The sequence below is a fragment of the Staurois parvus genome, unplaced genomic scaffold (genome assembly GCF_062004578.1).
Source record: "Staurois parvus isolate SC_StPar_1 unplaced genomic scaffold, SC_StPar_1.0 ptg000682l, whole genome shotgun sequence".
NCBI lineage: Eukaryota > Metazoa > Chordata > Amphibia > Anura > Ranidae > Staurois > Staurois parvus.
The window spans coordinates 1,590,006-1,612,064 of record NW_028318478.1 but is presented as its reverse complement, the minus strand read 5'-3'; the positions used below and the strand labels follow the sequence as shown (position 1 = coordinate 1,612,064).

General features: G+C 42.3%; 2 protein-coding genes across 15 annotated transcripts in view; one reads left to right on the top strand and one right to left on the bottom strand.

Annotated features, from left to right (window-relative positions):
* Positions 1–22,059, bottom strand: part of PPCDC (phosphopantothenoylcysteine decarboxylase) — a 418,450-nt gene that overhangs the window by 69,065 nt on the left and 327,326 nt on the right. The gene's annotated exons all lie outside the window — the stretch shown is intronic.
* Positions 5,914–20,132, top strand: LOC149447524 (acrosin-like). The gene is made up of 5 exons (XM_089652476.1): positions 5,914–5,923; positions 16,335–16,524; positions 17,003–17,268; positions 17,685–17,830; positions 19,724–20,132. The coding sequence occupies exons 1-5, from the start codon at positions 5,914–5,916 to the stop codon at positions 20,063–20,065; spliced, it is 954 nt and encodes a 317-aa protein (XP_089508602.1). The 3' UTR covers positions 20,066–20,132.

Genomic DNA, 22,059 nt, shown 5'->3' with positions numbered 1-22,059 from the left:
ATTTATCACTGACATTGTCTATGGTTTCTTGGTGTTGGTGGTGTGTCATTTATCTTAATAAACTTATTTTTAACCTTATTCAGTCTACTTCCTTAAGGTTCAGCATACTGATTTGATCACCCTTGCTGGATGCCTGTGGTATCCCTGACACCTACGCCTGTCGTCACAACCACGGGACTTCCTCAGGGGTTAGCGGGTGACATATTTGTCAGAAACCAGAAGTGACACAGAAGACGGTCCCCGATGCCTGTGTGCCAATAGTTTCATGCCGTTTTTAAACTGCTACATTGTAAGTGAAATACATTTTAAATAGAAATTAGGTTTTAAAATATACTACACTGTGAAGAGTTCCTGGGTCTCCAGAGCTTCCGAGCCTTAAAGGGCCACACACATTGAAAAAAGGCGTACCATTGCAATCATCTTTAGTTATACAAGAGTGGAGGGGTTTGGATTCACTATCAATGTATTCGAGTGTGATTGACCCCACAGAGGAAGAGTTTATGACCTGATGGTGGAGCAGGTCCATGATTTGAGGTGAAAGCAATATAAGCAAGGTGGTGGGGCCCTGCTATGAACATGGTGGAATTTGCATGTATTGACAGCACAAAGGGGATATACAGTTATGTCCATATATATTTGGACACAGGCACAATTTTAGATTTTTCCAGGTATTTACCAAAACATATTCAAGCTATAGTTATGATGGATATGGGCTGAAAGTGCACACTCTCAGGTTTAATTTGAGGGTATGTACATCCACATTGGAGGAAGGGTTTAGGATTTACAGCTCTTAAAAGTAGCCACCCCCCTGTTAACGCCAGTGTGACTTACATTAATGGAGGCAAATTGCACTGCAAAGAATAGCATGCAATTTGAACAGGAAGGCGATTCCTGTCCAAATCACATGTGGTTTCCCCACTGCTCCTAAGTGAACCTGATGCTTGTCATGGCCCGAGTTCACACAGAAGCAGTGCGGGAAAGCTCCCTGCAGGCATCCAATGCTGAGTGTCAGAGGTAGGAGAGGAGAGCAAGCGATGAGGGTTTTAAATCTCCACCACTTTCTTTCCTTTCCCTGCAGCGATGATAGTTCGGGCTAGACGGCATCTGATTGGGGGATTTCAAATCCCTGCCGCTTTCTCTCCTCTCCTACCACTGACACTCAGCATGGGATGCCTGCAGGGAGGTTTCCCGCACTGCTCCTGTGTGAACTCGGGCTATGACAAGCCTGGGGTCACACTGGAACAGTGGGGAAACCGCATGCGATTGGGACAGGTCCATTAACGCAAATCGGACTGCAAAGTATCAGTTAAGGTATCGGTAGTATTTTCACGAGTACTCATGTAAATACTTGGTATCGCACCAATACCGGTATCAGTGCATCCCTAACTAAAGGAAAATCGTTTTTTTTAATTTTGGATGGAGCAGAGAGGAATTAGGACACCTGTTAGTTTTTTATTGCTGTCTGTGTCCCCATCAGGGAGACTGACCCTTTCTTTGTCTGGTTTACCATTATCATTGAAAGTAAAAGAAAATTCCAAATTTTGCAGTGTCCCCCAAAAAGTAATAGAAGCGAAATCCTCCAATGGGGTCACTAGTTCTGGTGACCAAGTGGGTGCAAGAATATGCGTCATTTGCAGGGACTTCCTGTTTTGGCTATAGAACAAGAAGTGAAGGTAAATCTACCCGATAAGACAGATTGCAAGCAAATCCTGCCAGGGGTTATGTACTCACCTTACTCTATCCAAAATGGAAAAAAAAACAGTTTTTCCTGTAGTTATACTGTAAGTGTGCCTCATTCACAGGGGGCACCTATCCATATAGCCATGTGAAGGGCCATCTTTACCTGTACAAACAGCCAGCTGCATGGATCTCCAAGTGCAACCCACACATGTACACTCCAGGATGCACTCGGAGATCCATGCAGCCGGCCACCTGTCATTGATTGAAATGTGTCATTCTATATGTACTTAGGCTGGCCATATATTATACAATTTTCTTGAGAATTTTGCTTTAGATTTACCAAAAACCATATAATATGAGGTCAAACCTAAACACTTCTAATTGTATCCAATTAGGCAGGCCCTTAAACTAAATAGTTGAAGGTAATTCTAAAGGAAATTGTACAGAAAATTGTATAGTGTATGGCCAGCCTTAAGCAGGGCATACATGGGTCGAATTCCGAAACAATTTTTCGATCGAAAACATTGTTCATTCTGTAATCCGATGGTGCCACCAATGATTTCGAAAATCGTTCTTTTTTTCATGAATTTTCCAGAATGCCCGATAAACGAAATGGGGAGGAACTATGAAAATCGGCCGGTGCCATTGCCCTATTAACAGAGCAAAAATCGACTGATTATTCTTAGGTCCGATTTTCGATTGAAAAATAGTTTGAAAATCAACCCATCTATGGCCGGCCTTACACTATATTGCCAAAAGTATTGGGACACTCATCCAAATCATTGGATTCAGGTGTTCCAATCACCTCCATGGCCACAGCAGGTGTATACAATCAAGTACCTAGGCATGCAGACTGCTTCTACAAACATTTGTGAAAGAATGGGTCGCTCTCAGGAGCTCAGTGAATTGTGGTACCGTGATAGGTTGCCACCTGTGCAATAAGTCCATCTGTGAAATTTCCTTGCTACTAAATATTCCACGGTCAACTGTTAGTGGTAATGTAACAAAGTGGAAGCAACTGGGAACAGCAACTCAGCCACGAAGTGGTAGGCCAGTTAAAATGACAGAGTGGTGTCAGCACATGCTGAAGCACAAAGTGTGCAGAAGTTGCCAACTGTCTGCAGAGTCAATAGCTAAAGACCTCCAAACTTTGTGTGGCCTTCAGATTAGCACAACACTGCATAGAGAGCTTCATGGGATGGGTTTCCATGGCCGAGCAGCTGCATCCAAGCCTTACATCAAGTCCAATGCAAAGTGTCGGATGTAGTGGTGTAAAGCACGCCGCCACAGGACTCTAGAACAATTGAAACGTTCTTTGGAGTGACGAATCATGCTTCTCTGGCAATCCGATGGACGTGTATGGATGTTGCCAGAATGGTACTTGCCTGACTGCACTGTGCCAAATATAAAGTTTGGGTTTGGCCTCTTAGTTCCAGTGAAGGGAACTCTTAAGGCCTCAGCATACCAAAACATTATGACAATTTAATACCCCAACTTTGTGGGAACAGTTTGGGGATGGCCCCTTCCTGTTCCAACATGACTGCACACCAGTGCACAAAGCAAGGTCCATAAAGACATGGATGAGGGAGTTTGGGGTGGAGGAACTTGACTGGCCTGCAGAGTCCTGACCTCAACCCGATAAAACACATTTGGGATGAATTCGAGTGGAGACTGTGAGCCAGGCCTTCTCGTCTGACATCAGTGCCTGACCTCACAAATGTGCTTCAGGAAGAATGGTCAAACATTCCCATAGACACACTCCTAAACCTTGTGGACAGCCTTCTCAGAAGAGTTGAAGCTGTTATAGCTGCAAAGGGTGGACCAACTCAATATTGGACCCTACAGAATAAGACTGGGATGCCGTTAAAGTTCATGTGTGTGTAAAGGCAGGCGTCCCAATACTTTTGGCAATATAGTGTATATTGATACTTTTCTATCTGTATACTGTGTTGTATTATTATGGCCCCACCCTATTACATGTTTTAGCAAACACAAATGTATGGTTTTTGTAAGTGGGGGATTTAAACAAATGTTTGTTGTAATTGCAGACTACCAATAAAAAAAGAAGACTCAGGATATATTTCTTTTTTAAAAATATCCAGCTTTTAATAGAAACATGCCCCAAACCTGGGCTATACTTTGATATACTCAGATATACACAAGCTCTATAAATACTGTTATTATTATTATTATACAGGATTTATATAGCGCCAACAGTTTGCTCAGCGCTTTACAATATAAAAGGAGACAATACAGCAACAATATTCAACAAATAGCACTATCCTTTCACAGAATAGAATCCCCACCAAGTTACTAACACAATCCTTCCCCTGAAGTACAAATAACATCACAAATATAGTAAACTTGATTACCCTCTAATCAATATTAGTGTATAAACATAAAATCCAAACCCCAAAAGAATAAAAAAACAAAAAAACCATCCCAAAAAAACAAAAACAAGAACAAAAAAAAAGTCCAAAATAAAGTCCCAAATTATTATTTCAAAATCTTTATCTGTGATATCTTAATTCTTCATATCTTCCAAAATCCTTGTGATATACTTCAAACCAGATCTTCATATACCTCAAAGAAAAGAACTCAACATGTGTGATATCTTCAAAGAAAAGGGGTATCTAAACAACCGTGCCACACGTGTTTCATACACATAAAAAATAAACGTGCCACCACAACCGTGAAAAAGAAAAAATCCCTCAGCCTTAGGAGTCAATCCACTGCATACCACTAGAGGAAGTTCATAGTTACCCTCAGAATGGTATCAAGGGTCTGAGTATTTCTTTCCAACCTTTAAATATTCCTTCAGCCTTTCCAGCCACTTCCCACAGACCTCATAAACAGACCATGGATCAGTATGTATCATAAAAACTTATAGCACTATCATTATAGATCCCTGTTGAAAAAGTCCGGATGTGACGAAACGCTTCCGGGGCACGTGACGTGGTGACGTAGTTACGCTCTTCCGGAAGTGCGGCGACGGCCATTTTTGATCCTGGTACATGCGGCTGTGGCTTCCTGGAATCCTCATGGGGCTTTGAGGTACTGGGGACTTACCACAGGCAATCGGTTCCCCCTCGGGAGTGAGATAGTGTGGAATCTATACACTTATGAGGAGAGGCAGGATTGTGAACATATCGTTTGTGATGTTGAAGCTGATGTCATCTTATTTGAATGTAAGTTGCTACAATAAAGTGCTATAAGTTTTTATGATACATACTGATCCATGGTCTGTTTATGAGGTCTGTGGGAAGTGGCTGGAAAGGCTGAAGGAATATTTAAAGGTTGGAAAGAAATACTCAGACCCTTGATACCATTCTGAGGGTAACTATGAACTTCCTCTAGTGGTATGCAGTGGATTGACTCCTAAGGCTGAGGGATTTTTTCTTTTTCACGGTTGTGGTGGCACGTTTATTTTTTATGTGCATGAAACACGTGTGGCACGGTTGTTTAGATACCCCTTTTCTTTGAAGATATCACACATGTTGAGTTCTTTTCTTTGAGGTATATGAAGATCTGGTTTGAAGTATATCACAAAGATTTTGGAAGATATGAAGAATTAAGATATCACAGATAAAGATTTTGAAATAATAATTTGGGACTTTATTTTGGACTTTTTTTTTTGTTCTTGTTTTTGTTTTTTTGGGATGGTTTTTTTGTTTTATATTCTTTTGGGGTTTGGATTTTATGTTTAAACACTAATATTGATTAGAGGGTAATCAAGTTTACTATATTTTTGATGATAATACAGCAACAATACAGTTCAATACAAGAGGGATGGGAGGGCCCTGCTCCTTGGAGCTTACAATCTAAGAGAGAACGATATAAAAATAAATGAGCACATTGGGAATTACTGAAGCCAGAGGCAGCTTTGTAACTATCACTTTCAGAAAAAGATCAGCAATTGTAGTCTTCACATCTTTCTCAGTAGAGACCTGTCTCAGCCGCCTTTTATAGTGAGCAATCACCCCTTAAAGGATAAGTTCATCCTTTGAAAAAATAAATGCACATTTTTTTTTTTTTTCTAAGGAGTCTGCAGAGCACTGCACACGTGATCAGCAGATCACAGGTGCAATCTAAGGCTCCTGCGGACTGTCAGGAGAGCTGTCTGTCTGTACCTCCTACAGGCATACAGTTACCTAAGAGCAGGAAGAACAATGGACTATAAGACGCTCACTATCGTCCTTATAGTTGATTGAAAACTACAAGGTGTCAACCGCAATGGCTGACGGTACTTGTAGGCATTCATTCACAGGAAACTGTGAATGAATGACACAGCCATGTGGGCGAAGGCCTGCATGGACACACTATTTTAAAATTAAGACAGCAGGTGTGGGAAGAGGATCCCCCACTCACAGTCACAGGGAGGGGGATCGAGGGAAGAGAGGCTGCAGATACTGAAATATGTTACTTCCATTAGCCAGAGAAGGTGAATGGCTATCATAAAAGATGTGTCAAAGCATTCCTTAGTAGCAGTCTATTAAACACATTTTGGCCCAGAATCTGCAATCTAATAAACACATTTTGGCCCAGAATCTGCAAAGTCTCAAAACAAATACTTCTAATTTAGCCAACCTAGATGGGGGGGGGGGGGTCATAAATTCCATTAGCCAGAGAAGAACAATCCACATTCCTGTCTGGATAACTTTTCACTGCTAGGACCAGTTCCAGTCATATTTCATGAATCCTGGTATGATAATGTTACATTAAAAACAAATATCTACACGAATGTAGAATAAAATGGTGATCAATGCGATACCAAACATCCCCATACTGGGGTGTAGTAAGCTGATGGCACACATGCTAAGCTACAATATATTGTTTATCATACTTGAACATGTGGCACGATGCAAATATGACTGCTTTTAGAAATTTGGCCTAGGGTTGGGTCTTCTGAGAAAAGTATAAATGTTTTAGCACTCCTGCCTTGAACAACTCATATCGTTTGATTGGCTGCATCATGTATGTAAATGCCTTGCCCGAGGACCAGAAAAGATGGCTGCATCTGGAGCTCAACCTCTCACAATTTTCCATCGAAATGACGCTTCCATACTGAGAATCTCTGTGAGGACCAGTGACTCTGTCAGAACTAAACTTATACTACACTGGGGTTGATTTACTTAAACTGGAGAGTGCAAGATCTGGTGCAGCTCTGCAGAGAAACAAACTTCCAGGTTTTTCTTTCTAAAGCTTAAGTGAACAAGCTGAAATTAGAAGCTGATTGACTACCATGCACAGCTGCTCCAGATTGCACACTCTAGTTCTAGTAAATATCACCCATTTCATTGGCTAAACCTTGTTAGTTACTTCTCATCTATATTCAGATTTGTTTTACTCTTGTTATAGTCTATTTTCTAATATATTTTTCCTGAAAATATTTTGCTTGCCTTTTTATTAACTAAAACTCATTAAGCTTTAACCAGTTCCTGCCCGGCTTATAGACAAATGACAGCCGGGTGTGACATTCACCATTCTAGGAGGACATCATATGATGTCCTCCCGGAACACACCCCATGGGTCTTACAGCAGTGCAATCTGCCACCAGCTGTGTCCACAAGGCACAGCGGATGACCGATCAGTATACCAACTGCTGCTGGTACTATGTAATCGCTGTGACCAATCACTCACAGAAGATCACATGAAAATTGTACTCAATGGATGGATTTATTTATGCCATCTATTGTGTTGATTTCTGTGATTGATCACAGTGATCACATGGCGCAGACGTGGCCCAATCACAGCTAACCGCAATAGTAAACACTGAATGAATTCATTTAATTCAGTAAAAATGGTTGCTTATTACAGAAAAATTCACTGGTAAAAGCAATCATAATGTGTAAAAAAAAAAATAAAATCCTGATCACTTCTTAAGGGTCACAGTGTGTTAATAAAAAAATACTGCTCATGCTTGCTCATTGGCCCGCAAGAATACCATAGGAGAGGTAGAAGCTGTGTTCTGGGGAAACATTCTCAAGCCATATAATTGTGAGGAGTTCTTCCTAGACCCAGTGGTGGTATACTAAATGCTCTGTGGCCCTGCAGGGTCGCAGGAAGGAGGTGAGAGGCCATTTCAGCCTTTATTGGATCACATTCAAGGGTGTGTGGGTTCACACACATTCCTTTGATTTGCATGAACAAAAGGAATGTGACACAGATCACTGGACTTTTTTCCTCATGTGTGTATTGTTTGTAGTGTTTTCACACTTTGTATTAACTCCACATTAATTATATATTTAAGTCCTATATTGAGGACTAAAAGTGTCACGCATCTATTTTTGCCTTATGTGGATAAAAGAGCTTGTCTTGCCCCTGCACATGTTGATTGCTTCACTATATAAGGCCCATGTGGGAACTAGTACACAGTAATCTCACTTGGGGGTCACTATATTATTTTATATACGTTTATGTATAAGCGCTACATCATTTATCTATGTTTATAGTTATATAATTATGTTGTACTGTGCTGGTAACAGTATGTATGTGGACTCTTCAACTTTCCTACAAACTAAATATTATATACTGACTTGGATTATTTTCATAAAAGAAATGCATGCAGCAGAATACAATTTGGCCTAAATTTATGAAGAAAGATTATTTATTTGCAAATTTTATAACTAAAATAAACATGCATTTTTTCCAAATTTTTTATCTTTTTTCATTTATTTAGCAAAAAATAAAAAAGCCAGTGGTGATTAAATACCACCAAAAGCTCCGTTTGAAAAAAAAATGATAAAAATTTAATACGGGTAAACTGTTGTATGACCACGAAAATGTCAAAGTGTGACAGACCAGAAAGCTGAAAATTGGCCTGGGCAGGAAGAAGGTGAAAGTGCCCGGTATTGAAGTGGTTAATGTGGTAAAAATATGTCGTTTAGACATACCGTACTTTTTGCTCCATAAGACGCACCTGACCATAAGACGTGCCTAGGTTTTAGAGAAGAAAAACAAGAAAAAAAAATATTCTGAACCAATGGACATAGTACAGGAGATGACCAGAGACTGCGGACATAGTACAGGAGATGACCAGAGACTGCAGACATAGTACAGGAGATGACCAGAGACTGCGGACATAGTACAGGAGATGACCAAAGACTGAGGACACAGTACAGGAGATGACCTGAGATTGGGAACACAGTACAGGAGATTACCAGAGACTGCGGACATAGTACAGGAGATTACCAGAGACTGCGGACATAGTACAGGAGATGACCAGAGGCTGCGGACACAGCACAGGAGATGACCAGAGACTGTGGACACAGCACAGGAGATGACCAGAGACTGCGGACACAGTACAGGGGATGACCAGAGACTGCGGACATAGTACAGGAGATGACCAGAGACTGCGGACACAGTACAGGAGATGACCAGAGACTGCAGACACAGTACAGGAGATGACCAGAGGCTGCGGACACAGTACAGGAGATGACCAGAGGCTGCGGACACAGTACAGGAGATGACCAGAGACTGCGGACACAGTACAGGAGATGACCAGAGATTGCGGACACAGTACAGGAGATGACCAGAGACTGCGGACACAGTACAGGGGATGACCAGAGGCTGCGGACACAGTACAGGAGATGACCAGAGATTGCGGACACAGTACAGGAGATTACCAGAGACTGCAGACACAGCACAGGGGATGACCAGAGACTGCGGACACAGCACAGGAGATGACCAGAGATTGCGGACACAGTACAGGAGATTACCAGAGACTGCGGACACAGCACAGGGGATGACCAGAGACTGCGGACACAGCACAGGAGATGACCAGAGACTGCGGACACAGCACAGGGGATGACCAGAGACTGCGGACACAGCACAGGAGATGACCAGAGACTGCAGACATATTACAGGAGATGACCAGAGACTGCGGACATAGTACAGGAGATGACCAGAGACTGCAGACATAGTACAGGAGATGACCAGAGACTGCGGACATAGTACAGGAGATGACCAGAGACTGCGGACACAGTACAGGAGATGACCTGAGATTGGGAACACAGTACAGGAGATTACCAGAGACTGCGGACATAGTACAGGAGATTACCAGAGATTGCGGACACAGTACAGGAGATTACCAGAGACTGCGGACACAGCACAGGGGATGACCAGAGACTGCGGACACAGCACAGGAGATGACCAGAGATTGCGGACACAGTACAGGAGATTACCAGAGACTGCGGACACAGCACAGGGGATGACCAGAGACTGCGGACACAGCACAGGAGATGACCAGAGACTGCGGACACAGCACAGGGGATGACCAGAGACTGCGGACACAGCACAGGAGATGACCAGAGACTGCGGACACAGCACAGGAGATGACCAGAGACTGCGGACATAGCACAGGAGATGACCAGAGACTGCGGACACAGCACAGGAGATGACCAGAGACTGCGGACATAGTACAGGAGATGACCAGAGACTGCGGACACAGTACAGGGGATGACCAGAGACTGCGGACACAGTACAGGGGATGACCAGAGACTGCCGACACAGTACAGGAGATGACCAGAGACTGCAGACATAGTACAGGAGATGACCAGAGACTGCGGACATAGTACATGAGCTGCGCTTTGTGAAAGGCCCAGAGCCTTCTGGGACCCGTCATGTGTCCCAGAAGACGCTGGACCATTCACAAAGCGCAGCGCTTCTCGCGCATGCGCCGTGGGCACCCGGCTGTCACAGAAGCCAGCGCGGGAAGACTGTACAGCGAGGAACAGGTAAGGTCCTGCAGGAGAGAAAAGCTGAGCGGCCGGCCCGGTATTCTGACATGGTGGCGGCAGAATTACTGGACCGGCCGCTTTTTAGTCGCTCCATAAGACGCACTGACATTTTCCTCCGTTTTTTTGGGGGAAAAAAGTGCGTCTTATGGAACGAAAAATACGGTATTTCATCCAGACCAACTACTTGTATGTGATCCCAGACACAATAAATCGTTTTTTTTTTGTTCCTAGAAAATGCGCATTACCATGGTTACAGTTAAAATTTTGTTTAAGAAACATTTTCCATCCTACTCTTTTGAATTTCCTCATCACTATGATAGAAAACAATCTTTAACCACTTGCCGACCGCGCATAGCCGAATGACGGCTTCACCGCGGCCGGCCAGTTCTGAGTGGACGTCATATGACGTCCTCCCAGAACGCGCTCTCCTGCGCGCCCCAGGGGGCGCGCACCCGGCGATCTCCGTGATCGCTGTGTCCTACGGACACAGCTGATCACGAGATGTGGTGAAAGGCCGATCCCACCGGCCTTTTACCACGTGATCAGCGGTGTCCAATGACACGCTGATCACAGGAAAATGCAAGTGCCGGTTCTCGGCTGCACTTTCCTCACGCTGTCAGATCGTGAGGAAAGTACTGCCGAGAACCGGCAGTTGTCAGAGCGGGGATCGGCACCGATCATCAGGGCACTGATGATCAGTGCCCTGATGATCGGTGCCCAGCAGTGACCCCCGCAAGTTCCGATCAGCTGTGCGCCCACTAGCCCCGCCCACCCATTCCCAGCAGTGCCCCCACCTGTGCCCAGCAGTGCCCCCACCTGTGCCCAGCAGTGCCCCCACCTGTGCCACTCTGCAGTGCCACCTACCTGTGCCCAGCAGTGCCACATACATGTGCCCAGCAGTGCCACCCACCTGTGCCCACCCACCTGTGCCCACCAGTGCCACCCACCTGTGCCCACCAGTGCCACCCACCTGTGCCCACCCACCAGTGCTGTCCACCAGTGCCACCCACCAGTGCCACCCACCAGTGCTGCCAGTCAGTGCCACCAGTCAGTGCCCAGAAGTGATGCCAGTCAGTGCCGTCTATCAGTACCCATCATCAGTGTCACCTATCAGTGCCGCCTATCAGTGCTGCATATCAGTGCCGCCTATCCGTGACCCCTAATTAGTGCTGTCTATCAGTGCCGCCTATCCGTGCCACCTCATTAGTACTGCCTATCAGTGCCCTTTAGTGCTGCCTATCAGTGCCCATCAGTGCCGCCTATCAGTGCCCATCAGTGCCGCCTATCAGTGCCCATCAGTGCCGCCTCATCAACGCAAATCAGTGAAGGAGAAAAAATACCTGTTTGAAAAATTTTATAAAAGAAACAAATAAACTTTTTTTTTTTTTTTTAATTTTTTGCACTTTTTTTAATTTATAGCGCAAAAAGTAAAGCGCCCAGTGGCGACTAAATACCACCAAAAGAAAGCTCTATTTGTGAGAAAAAAATGATCAAAATTTCATATGGGTACAATGTTGCATGACCGCGCAATTGTCAATCAAAGTGCGGCAGCGCTGAAAGCTGAAAATTGGCCTGGTAAGGAAGGGGGTATAAGTGCCTGGTAGGCAAGTGGTTAATTTGACCTCACTTGAAAATCGAATGAACGTTCCAAAAATTAACATATTTGAGTGAAATTATTATGGCATATGGCCAGCTTTCATCTACTCAAAGTGCAGAATGACAACAATAAAACAACAACATTGTTATTGAATTACATAATACATTTGCTAAATGAATCAATGATGTACATGACAAAATACTGTACATGACAAGCCATATATATATATATATATATATATATATATAAAATATATGAACATATATTTACATTCATAAAAATGAATATAATGAATTCAGTAAAATGAAATAAAAGTCATCATCATAATAATATCTTAATCATGTGAACATTATACACAGTCCATATAATAGACAGCAATGGTCAAGGTTCTGTAACTGATAATATACGAGGGGCGTTTCTGGCAAACCGGAACTTTTAATCTTACAGATATATAAAGGGGTGCTAGCATGGCGGTACTACACGCAGTAGTAAGTGGAAAGTGTGTCCTACTACTGATAGGACTCTCTTATAAATGTTTTCCCATCATATTCCCAACTGCATTTAGTGGGTGACATCTAGTGGTAGACCTGGACAATTGCAGTCTATTTTATGAAGAGTGGCTTTTATATATATTGTTTCTTTCAGTATGATTATCATGAGCTCATTTACTCAGTTCATTTATTTGTTTTTTTTTGAGTTTGTTATATTGATTCATTTTTATTCATAATATACTCATTTATATAGGTGTAAATAAATTAATATGGGTAGTACAATTGTCATCAACACACTTGTGAGCACCTGATCTCCATGTCAGTATTTGTATTATTATTATTATACAGGATTTATATAGCGCCAACAGTTTGCTCAGCGCTTTACAATATAACGGGAGACAATACAGCAACAATACAGTTCAATACAAGAGGGATTTGAGGGCCCTGCTCCTTGGAGTAGGATTTAACTTTTTCATGTATTTTAAACTTAACTTGCTATCACAAGGGGGCTGACAAGTCCTCTATGTGATAACATTAGGCTGATGACAGATTTTATTACACCCCTAATGTCACCCTCGTACTCGCCCCAAGGACACTGAACTCAATCAGTGCTCAGCCTGCTTGTTTATCCGGCCAGGGCTGTAAGGGTTTAATAGAGCTGAACCCCATAGCTATTGTGGGCATGAGTTTTCTTACATTCTACCACCGTAGTATCTATAGCAAGGGGCAGTAGGAGAGTTAATGGAGCACCATATAGCAGTAAAAACCTGACAGGGGTCCCAAATCTTTCATACAGTTTTCAAAAACGACTTAAGCATTAGGCTTTTTCTGGCATTTTTTGTTTACATTTAAAGTGTTACTAAACCCACAACAGTAAAATCAGTCTGTATATACAGTAAAGCAGGCTTGTTACACTGTACTAACTGTGGAACCTAAAGGATTAATCCTCTGCATTGTGTAAAAAGGATGTTTGATCCCGTTTTCTTTGATCCTCCCCTTCTACTGTCCCCAATCCATCTGCTGATAGTACAGAGCTCTAGGAGTCACTCTGCACATGCTCAGTTTAATGTGCATTGTATTTTCCTTTGGGAAGGTACATGTGATCGGCCCAAATCCAATCAGCACTGTTCAAACAGAGGGACAGGGGTTATGCAGCCTTATAAGACAGTCAGAGCAAAATGAAAAGCCTCCTCCAAGCTTTATCCAGTGCTCTGCTGGACACTGTCAGAAGTCACAAGACTGCTGTAACTGCTGATGAGAAAAGGTATATTTACCAACGTAATTACACTTCCATGTTCTGTGTACTGTGGGAGACGAGATATAGTGAATGCAGGGTTTAATAACACTTTAACAATCTTTTTTTTTTGGCTAGAAAATTACTTACAATCCCCAAACTTTATATATTCTTTTAAAACAGAGGCCGTAGAGAATAAAATTGGTGGGTTTTGCGATTTGTTTATGTAACATGGTATTTGTGCAGCAGTTTTTCAAATGCAATTTTTTGAGAATAAAAATACACTTTTTTGAATTGTAATACAAAAAAACACAATAGACAACCCACATTTTTTGTAAAATATAAAAGATGATGTAAATAAACAGCAAAATGTCACATATTAATTGTGCACACTCATACAATGGTGACAAACAACGTAAATTTTACTATCCATAGGCAATGCTTTAAAATCCTTTACAGGTTACCACTTTAGATTTCCAGAGGAGGTGTGGTGCTATTACTGCCCATGATCTGAAGTTCGTGGTGATACCTCACGTGTGGGCCAATAGCTGTTTGTATGCATGCGCGTGGGACAGATGTGTGTGTTTACCTTTAAACAAAAGCACAGGGGTGGTGTGGCATTTACATTTTTTTTACACATTCAGGCTCCATGTACACTAGCGTTTTATTAAGCTAAAAAAACAAAACACTGGATAAAAACCTCTGGTAATGGCATGTTTTAGTAGTGTTTAGAAGCGTTTAGGAGCATTAGCATGTTATTAGTGTTTTTACAGTATATGTAAAAATAAAAAAAGCTGTTAGGATCATTTTAGTAGCATCTATGAGCGTTTCAAAGTGTTTAGGAGCGTTCACTGTTTTTTTCTGCTGGAAAAACGCTCCCAAAAACTCAACAAAAATAATTTTTTTCTTTGCCTAAACTCTGAAGCTTGAAAAACGCTAGTAGGCTAAAACAGTGTGCATGGACACATAGCATAACACTCTTTATTATTATTATACAGTATTTATATAGCGCCAAAGGGTTTGCTCAGCGCTGTACAATAGCAAGGGGGACAGAACATGAGACAAACAGTAACAGTACAATACACGAGGGGTTCGAGGGCCCTGCTCTTTCGAGCTTACAATCTAGGAGGGAAGGGAAGTGGTACAGGAGGAAGTGGCTGTAGGGGATGGAGTGGTGGGAGAAGTGGAGATCGGTTGTTAGGTTCATGAACGCGTATAAATGCGGTGTTTAGAAGCATTCTGCATTTTGAAATGTACACTGAAAAATAAGCAGAGGTGAATGTTTTGGGGGGAAAAAAAAGCTTAAAAAGCAAATGCACATAAACTCTCCTAAACTCTTGTGCAATACGAGCCATTATGAGCATTTTATGCTGCTCTTTCTGCCAGAGGTTCCGGCATTTTTCTGCTCCTAGTGTGCATGGACCCTAAAAGAGAAGAGCGGCAAATGAGAACAAACCTACATACTCACCTAGCTGGTTGCAGCATCAATCCAATTCTGCATCTGTCTCCTGCCGGCTCTACACCAAGAACTGAGTGATCAAACATCGCTGATCCCTCAGTTCTCTGGTCTGTTCTAAGCACAGAGCAGTGATGGTCAGTGGAGCGCCAGGCTATGGAGGGCGTGGAAGCGGCTGGCTCAGGCTCTCAGGAGCACACTGAGAGGCTGAGCTAGCTGCTGATCGGCATCTGGACAGATCCCAACATTATTGTTGGGATCCCTACAGAGCCTGGAGTGGCTCCGTAACGTCAACAGACAGCAGACTTTAGCCTAATGATGGCTGAATCTGGGTCACAGGAGTGCAGAACTAAGCGCACTCCTGTGACCCATAGGAGGATTATGGACAAAAAAGCTTTGGCTATACTTCTCCTTTAAACTGTACCCATACTAAAATTAAAAGTAAGTAGTAAAATGCTAATAGGATTTATTTGCACTTCGTGCCTAGTTAATCAGGCCATCATTGTCTTGATAACTCAAATCATATATACAGTATATAGTAAGGGGACATTATGCATCAATGTGACAGACTACATGAACTGGGATTACAGACTTAGATAGATAGATCTCACAAACACATATATTCAAGAAGGTTTGCCCATATAGATATATGTTGGGCAGGGGCCCAGCTCTCTAGCTTGTTGAAAGCACACAGCCTTTTTAACCCTAGTTGCAGTACAATAGTATTTAAAAAAATAAAAAAGCCCCCCTGATCTGTTACTACTGAGTGCATTACAAGAAAAGGAGTATTCAATCAGGCTTTAGTACAATTGCTGTTTTGGGGGCTGAAACTAACATTACCAGTTCTGCATTCACTGTAAAAAGCTGTGGAATTTGTTAGCACTGTTGAAATAAATACAAATCCACAAGATCAGTGCATATCTTAAGTCAAATTCCCCCCTTTCATATTAAGAAATAGCAAAATTAATAAGAAAATGTTAGTCGGTATTTAAATAGTTGGACATAATTTGTTCCAGGTTAATAAGTTACAATTAAAAATAAAACTTTGTATATTTAATATCTATATATTTTATTGATGTGCATTGTATTCAATCAGTGAAAAGTCTATATGATTTATGTCTTTGTTCTTTTATTTTAGGTTGTGGTACACGCAATATTAGATCGTATGATTCACGGATTGTAGGAGGAGTTATTGCCCGGAAAGGTTCCTGGCCATGGATGGTCAGCATACAGAGTCCGGATTTAAATGGATATAGCCACTTTTGTGGAGGAACCCTAATAAAAGACCAATGGGTGTTGACTGCTGCACACTGCTTTGGTGATTTAAGGTAAGGTTATCTCTTCTGGTCCTCTTCTCAATAATTAAAAGAGAAGTTTTTTTTCTTCTAGAAAATATACTTAGGTGGATGGAGCACCAGTTCGATGCTGCATCTGTCCCTCGTTGGCTCTAAGGCTGAGAACTGAGCAAACAGTGCTGATCGCTCAGTTCTCAGTGCTCCATGAGCTGGTAACTCTCTGTCTCCGCTCTTTGCTCTGCCACCACCTATCCACCCCCCCACGAGGGGGAGGGAGAAGCTGGGGCTCCCAGTAATTTGCTGAGAGGCCGAGCCAGGTTCCGACTTTAAAGTTGGGATTTTTCTCTGCCAGGACAGGCTAAGTGGCTAGTGTACTTTTCCTTTTAAGAAAAATATATATATCGTATTCATCTCTAGACATATAGCAGTCTGTTCAGCGTGTTAGAATGTTTGTGCTTGTGCTGCCATCTTCTTGCAGTCCTTTTTAACATTTTTTTTTTTTACTTTACAGCTTTGTGGCCAAATGGAGAATTGTGATAGGAGCTAACAAACTATCACAACTTGACAAGGAAGTGCAGATAAGATCTGTCAAGGCTTATATTCTGCACAAAAGATACGACAGCAAATTAAAGATCAATGATATTGCCCTCATACAGCTCAACTCGCCAGTAGTGTACAATGACTTCGTTCAGCCAGCATGTTTACCCAGCAGCACCATGGACATCTACAGCATGAGCACATGCTACATAAGTGGCTGGGGACATTTGTCTGAGAATGGTAAGTTTCGTCTGCAGTCCTAAACTTCTTAATGAACTTGTCCTGGTATTATCCTTGCAAAACATAACAATGTAAAAGAAGGCACCAAGAAGAGCCATTTTGGGGTCCTACATTTCCTCTCAAGTGCAAATCAGTATTTCCACTCCATCTCTAAAAAGCACAAGGGTACTGAAAGATGATGGAGTGGGGGTGAGTGTCTGCTAAAGCTACAGATTTGGAGCTGATCACTGCCAGTTGGTGGACACCAAGGAGAACACTGGGGGGAAAAAAAACTACATATAGCCACTTCCTGGTGTCTGTTTTTTGTTATGCTGGCATTACAAGGCTTATATCATGTCCATTATAGTACTTCTCATATCTCACATATGGCTGTATAGTTTGCATATTTAATTAATTTTCATTATCTTTTTTTACAGGTGCCGCAACAGCGGATTTACTGCGGGAAGCCAAAGTGAACTTAATTGACCTTGAAACCTGTAACAGCCCAGGCTGGTACAATGGCCGCATCCATGCACAAAACCTGTGCGCTGGATATCAAAGAGGTGGAGTGGACTCTTGCCAAGTAAGTTTCAAAAGATTACATCCATTTTTTTCAAACAATTAACAATGCTTGTCTTGTACATGGGGACATTATATACATTCATCCTATTTTCAGTATTCGTATATACTGTATGAAAGCATATCGTCTCCTTGCGATATATAGATTTTAATAAGAAATAGCAGCTTATAGATGCAAAAAAGGCTATGTTAAAATAGCACAAAGTGATTAACCTATTCCTGCCGGTGGTACGCATATAATCAGGCCTCTCGGCAGCTGGGCCTTAACACCAAGAGGCTGCATATATCCGTACCAGAATGTTATCAGAGCTGTGCCGAGAGTGCCCGTCCTGAGCGCTCCCAGCAGAGTTACTGGTGGCTAATGGAAAGCTCCCAGTCTCTACTTGTGATCGGAAGCTTTCCAATCATGTAACCGCTATGACAGCCAATTATGGCGGTCACTTGATCAGAATCCCCGCCCCCTGGTATCAGAAACCTCTTAAAGGGCCGGGAAGTGCCGGCGTTGAGGGGTTAAAGTGGAAGTAAACGCTATTCTTTAACTTGTACCTACAGGTAAGCTTATTATCAAGCTTTGCCTATAGGTACAATGAATATCTCCTAAACGTATACCATTTAGGAGATATTCACATCAGCATTAGCCAATAACTTCACCTGCCCATTCAGACTGACGCTCTGCATTCAGGGCATATAGTGTGGGCGGGAATGACGTCATCACGGCCCAGGCCATTCATACAGCCAGAGGGCTCTGTGTGCAGGTAAGTCTGTCATAAAGTGCTAGTATGCGGTGCATACTAGTACATTATGACTTAAACCTGCAGAGGGGCCGGATTACTACCACTTTTAGGCCTTGTCCACACCATGTGTGTAGAAAAACAGATGGAAACTGACAGTCAGATTTCACTTGCAGAGACATCAGTTTACATCAGTTTTCAAGTGCGTTTCAATTAGTTTTATACATGTTGCAGATTCCTGTGCAGAAAAAATCTGCACGTGATACTAGTGTTGTGGTGTGAACAGTGCACATGGAGAACAATTGATTTAGTTGTACCCTTGCAGAATGCATGCAGAAAAATTGACGTCTCTGTACCATGGTATGATCTAGCCCTAAAGGAAGCATGTCATGGGAAAAGGATATAGACGTCCATTGTTGCCCTTTCCTGAAAATGCTACTACTTTAATGCTAATTCACAGGCTTTGATGCCTCCTGAGTCACTGACATGAAATCATCATAGAGATGAGCAATTCTAACTTTTTTCAATTTTAAATTGCTGTATGCTTATGGAGCTGTGACTCCGCAATTGAAACCAGATACATCCAGGGAACTAGCATTTTCACAAGAACTTTGCTCATAGCGCCACTTATATTTCCAAAGTTAGCTACTTTTTCTATTGTTCTTCAGTTATCCGTTTGACCACGAAAGACTTTTTAAAGGGACCCTTTCACCACTCAATGCATGAGATAAACACGCCAAAGTAAATTAACTAACAGAAATACTCAGGCTACTTTTGTTGCCCCCTCCTTGCCCCCACTGTGCTGCAAATAGAACCTTTCCCTTTATTCCTCACTGACATTTCTGGCAGGTTCTATGTCCAGCAGACTTGCGGCTGCTCTACCTCCCCTGCATTGATGTCAGCTAAAGTCATGGCAGCAGCCAGGGGAAACCTCACGCCATGTGCTCCCACAGTCTTTGCAGTATCTTGGATGACATAAGGGCCAAGGGAAAAAAGTCCGGGAGTATTCTCTAGGATGGGGAACCAGGGGCAAAAGAAGCAAAATAACAAGCACATTTACTCGAGTTCTCCTCAAGACATTATGGGGTCTCTTATCACATTCTGGTACTTATTATTCTTTTGTAAATATTAGACTAACATTCTTTTTATCTTTGATTCCATTACAGGGAGACAGCGGAGGACCACTCATGTGTTTGGATAAAACAACTTCAAAGTACTTTGTGGCAGGTGTCACAAGCTGGGGTTCTGGTTGTGCCCGCAAACAACGTCCAGGTATCTATGCCAGTACCCAGCATTTTCTGAAGTGGATTTCTGCTAAATTGAGTAGCTGCACTCAGCAGAAAAAACAGCCAACTTTTACAGCCACTTCCAATACATTTCCTTCAGGATCTGAACGTAAATTAGATAACATGCCTTCATCTCAATCTCAAGTTTTCACAGCAAGGCAATCTATGGCGGACAATCCTTACGTGAGGCAGATCCTGAAGAGGTTCAAACCTGCAGAGTAGACCATGGAAGGGCCATGATGAGCATAAGCCCTGTAAGTTCGCCTTTACAAATAAATAAATGCACATATTTTTGCAGGTCACAAAATGTGAATTTAATATTTATATTTAAACAGGAGCCTGCAAAGTTTTGCATCCCCGATCAGTGGATCACTGGGGCAATTTCAGGCTCCAACACACTCTCCCCTCTGTATGGGCTGTCAATTTGCAGCCTGGAGGGAATGTGAATGGACTATGAACATGCTGCTCATCATGCTCGCAGCCCATTCAAACTACAAATCCGTCTGCCGTGGTAGAAGATAGAACTTGTAGTTTCTTTATTCACAGATTCCTGTGAATGAATGATGCGGTTGTGTAGGTACAGCTGCACGATTTCCAAAATGTGACAGCAGGTGTGGGAGAGGGGTTGAAAATGTTACACCATAAATATGGGTCTAAAATGTAACATGTTCAGAAGGGAAAATGAAGCAGTCCAAAGATGACAAAAGCAGCAGAGCAGGATGATTACTGCTCATAGCTATAGCCATAGGCAATAAATAATCCAATGAAAAAATTCTTTCAGGCTGGTTGTACCCAAGTTGACCCATCAATTGACAGGGGTGCAATCAGCCTGTCCATGCATGGATGGAATTTTGAATTCCAATTCATGTATGGCTTGTTTTAGTCTTTAAAGATGCAGCTGACAAATGTTTGGAAACTTTTCTCAAGGCATCTTTTGCCTGGGGTGAATGCTGCACTGCAGTCGGTGGTTGCGGCTACTGGAGTCTGCCAGAGCCTTAGGATTGGTGTAAAAAGTCTGTCCAGGAAGTTAGGCTCAGCAGGTACTGAGGCTGACCTAGGTGAGGATTTGACAGATTTCCCTAGGGCTCTTTGTTTTGCTGTGGATGCCTTAAAGGGGTCCATTCAGCGGATTCAGCTGTCTTCACCTGGACTGGGCACCACCATCTTGGATGTAGCCAGCTGGCTGTGAATCCCCAATGTGCATGCATGAGATCATGCTGCGCTTTCACACTGGTCCGCAGCCTCCTGGGACACAAGACATGTCCCAAGAGGTTGAGGGCAGGCAAAGAATCCATAATTTTTTTTACAAAAGATACTCGGAGAGATACATAAGTGTCATAAACACTGATTATTGGTAGGGGTTGGTTGGGTATGTATCCCTAATTATATATTCTATTATCCAGTATTATGAGTGGATTTACAAATCATTATTAGATATATCCCAGATATATTTATTAATATATACTTTGTATATTGTAGATAGGTGATCAACATGTATGACACGATAGCAATTGTAGCAAGGAGTTTATATGGTCCCCTACTGTCCAAAATTAATTTATCCAATAGAGGGCAACAGTGAGCAGTATATTATTATGCAGTAATTTCAAAAAGATATGTATTAGCCCAAGATTTAGATTTTAACATATCATATCAATCATGTTATTTTATAGTAATATTTTTTAGTTTTTAGTAGGTATCATAGAGAACAGGATCCCCCTGTGTCTGTTGTCATGTAAGGACAAGCAGTGGCATATGCTTTAGTATAGGACTACAAGAAAATGGCGCCCAAGACCATGTGACGGTCTCCAACAAAATGGCATCGATACAAGTGATACAGATTGTAATCAGTGAAAAGTGAATAGTATAAAAGGGAAGGCTTGTTATCCAATCGGCTACTCCTGATGAAGACACATGTCGTGATGTAATGCGTAGGGTACGCCGATGACGTCAAGCCGTAGAACCGGGAGTGTACGTACCACCATCTTGAATAAGGGATCCATGCAGTTCATTCACAAAAAGTAATATATAAAGAGTCCTTGATCCTGTAGTGTCCCAGGCGGACATAAATGAATGTGAGTTGAATATTTTAAGTGTTTTAATAAAGCATATACATTTTTGATATACTTCACTATTTGGAGCATTTTTTCATTTATCTGTGGTGCGTTTTGGAGTTTGGAGGTGCAAGAGGAGTTGGAGATCTATATACCAGCATACCC

Excerpts from the sequence above, each read along its gene's own strand:
- LOC149447524 (XM_089652476.1), top strand. Across the intron at positions 17,269-17,684 it reads GGGACATTTGTCTGAGAATG|GTGCCGCAACAGCGGATTTA; the intron begins GTAAGTTTCGTC and ends CTTTTTTTACAG. Across the intron at positions 17,831-19,723 it reads GTGGAGTGGACTCTTGCCAA|GGAGACAGCGGAGGACCACT; the intron begins GTAAGTTTCAAA and ends ATTCCATTACAG.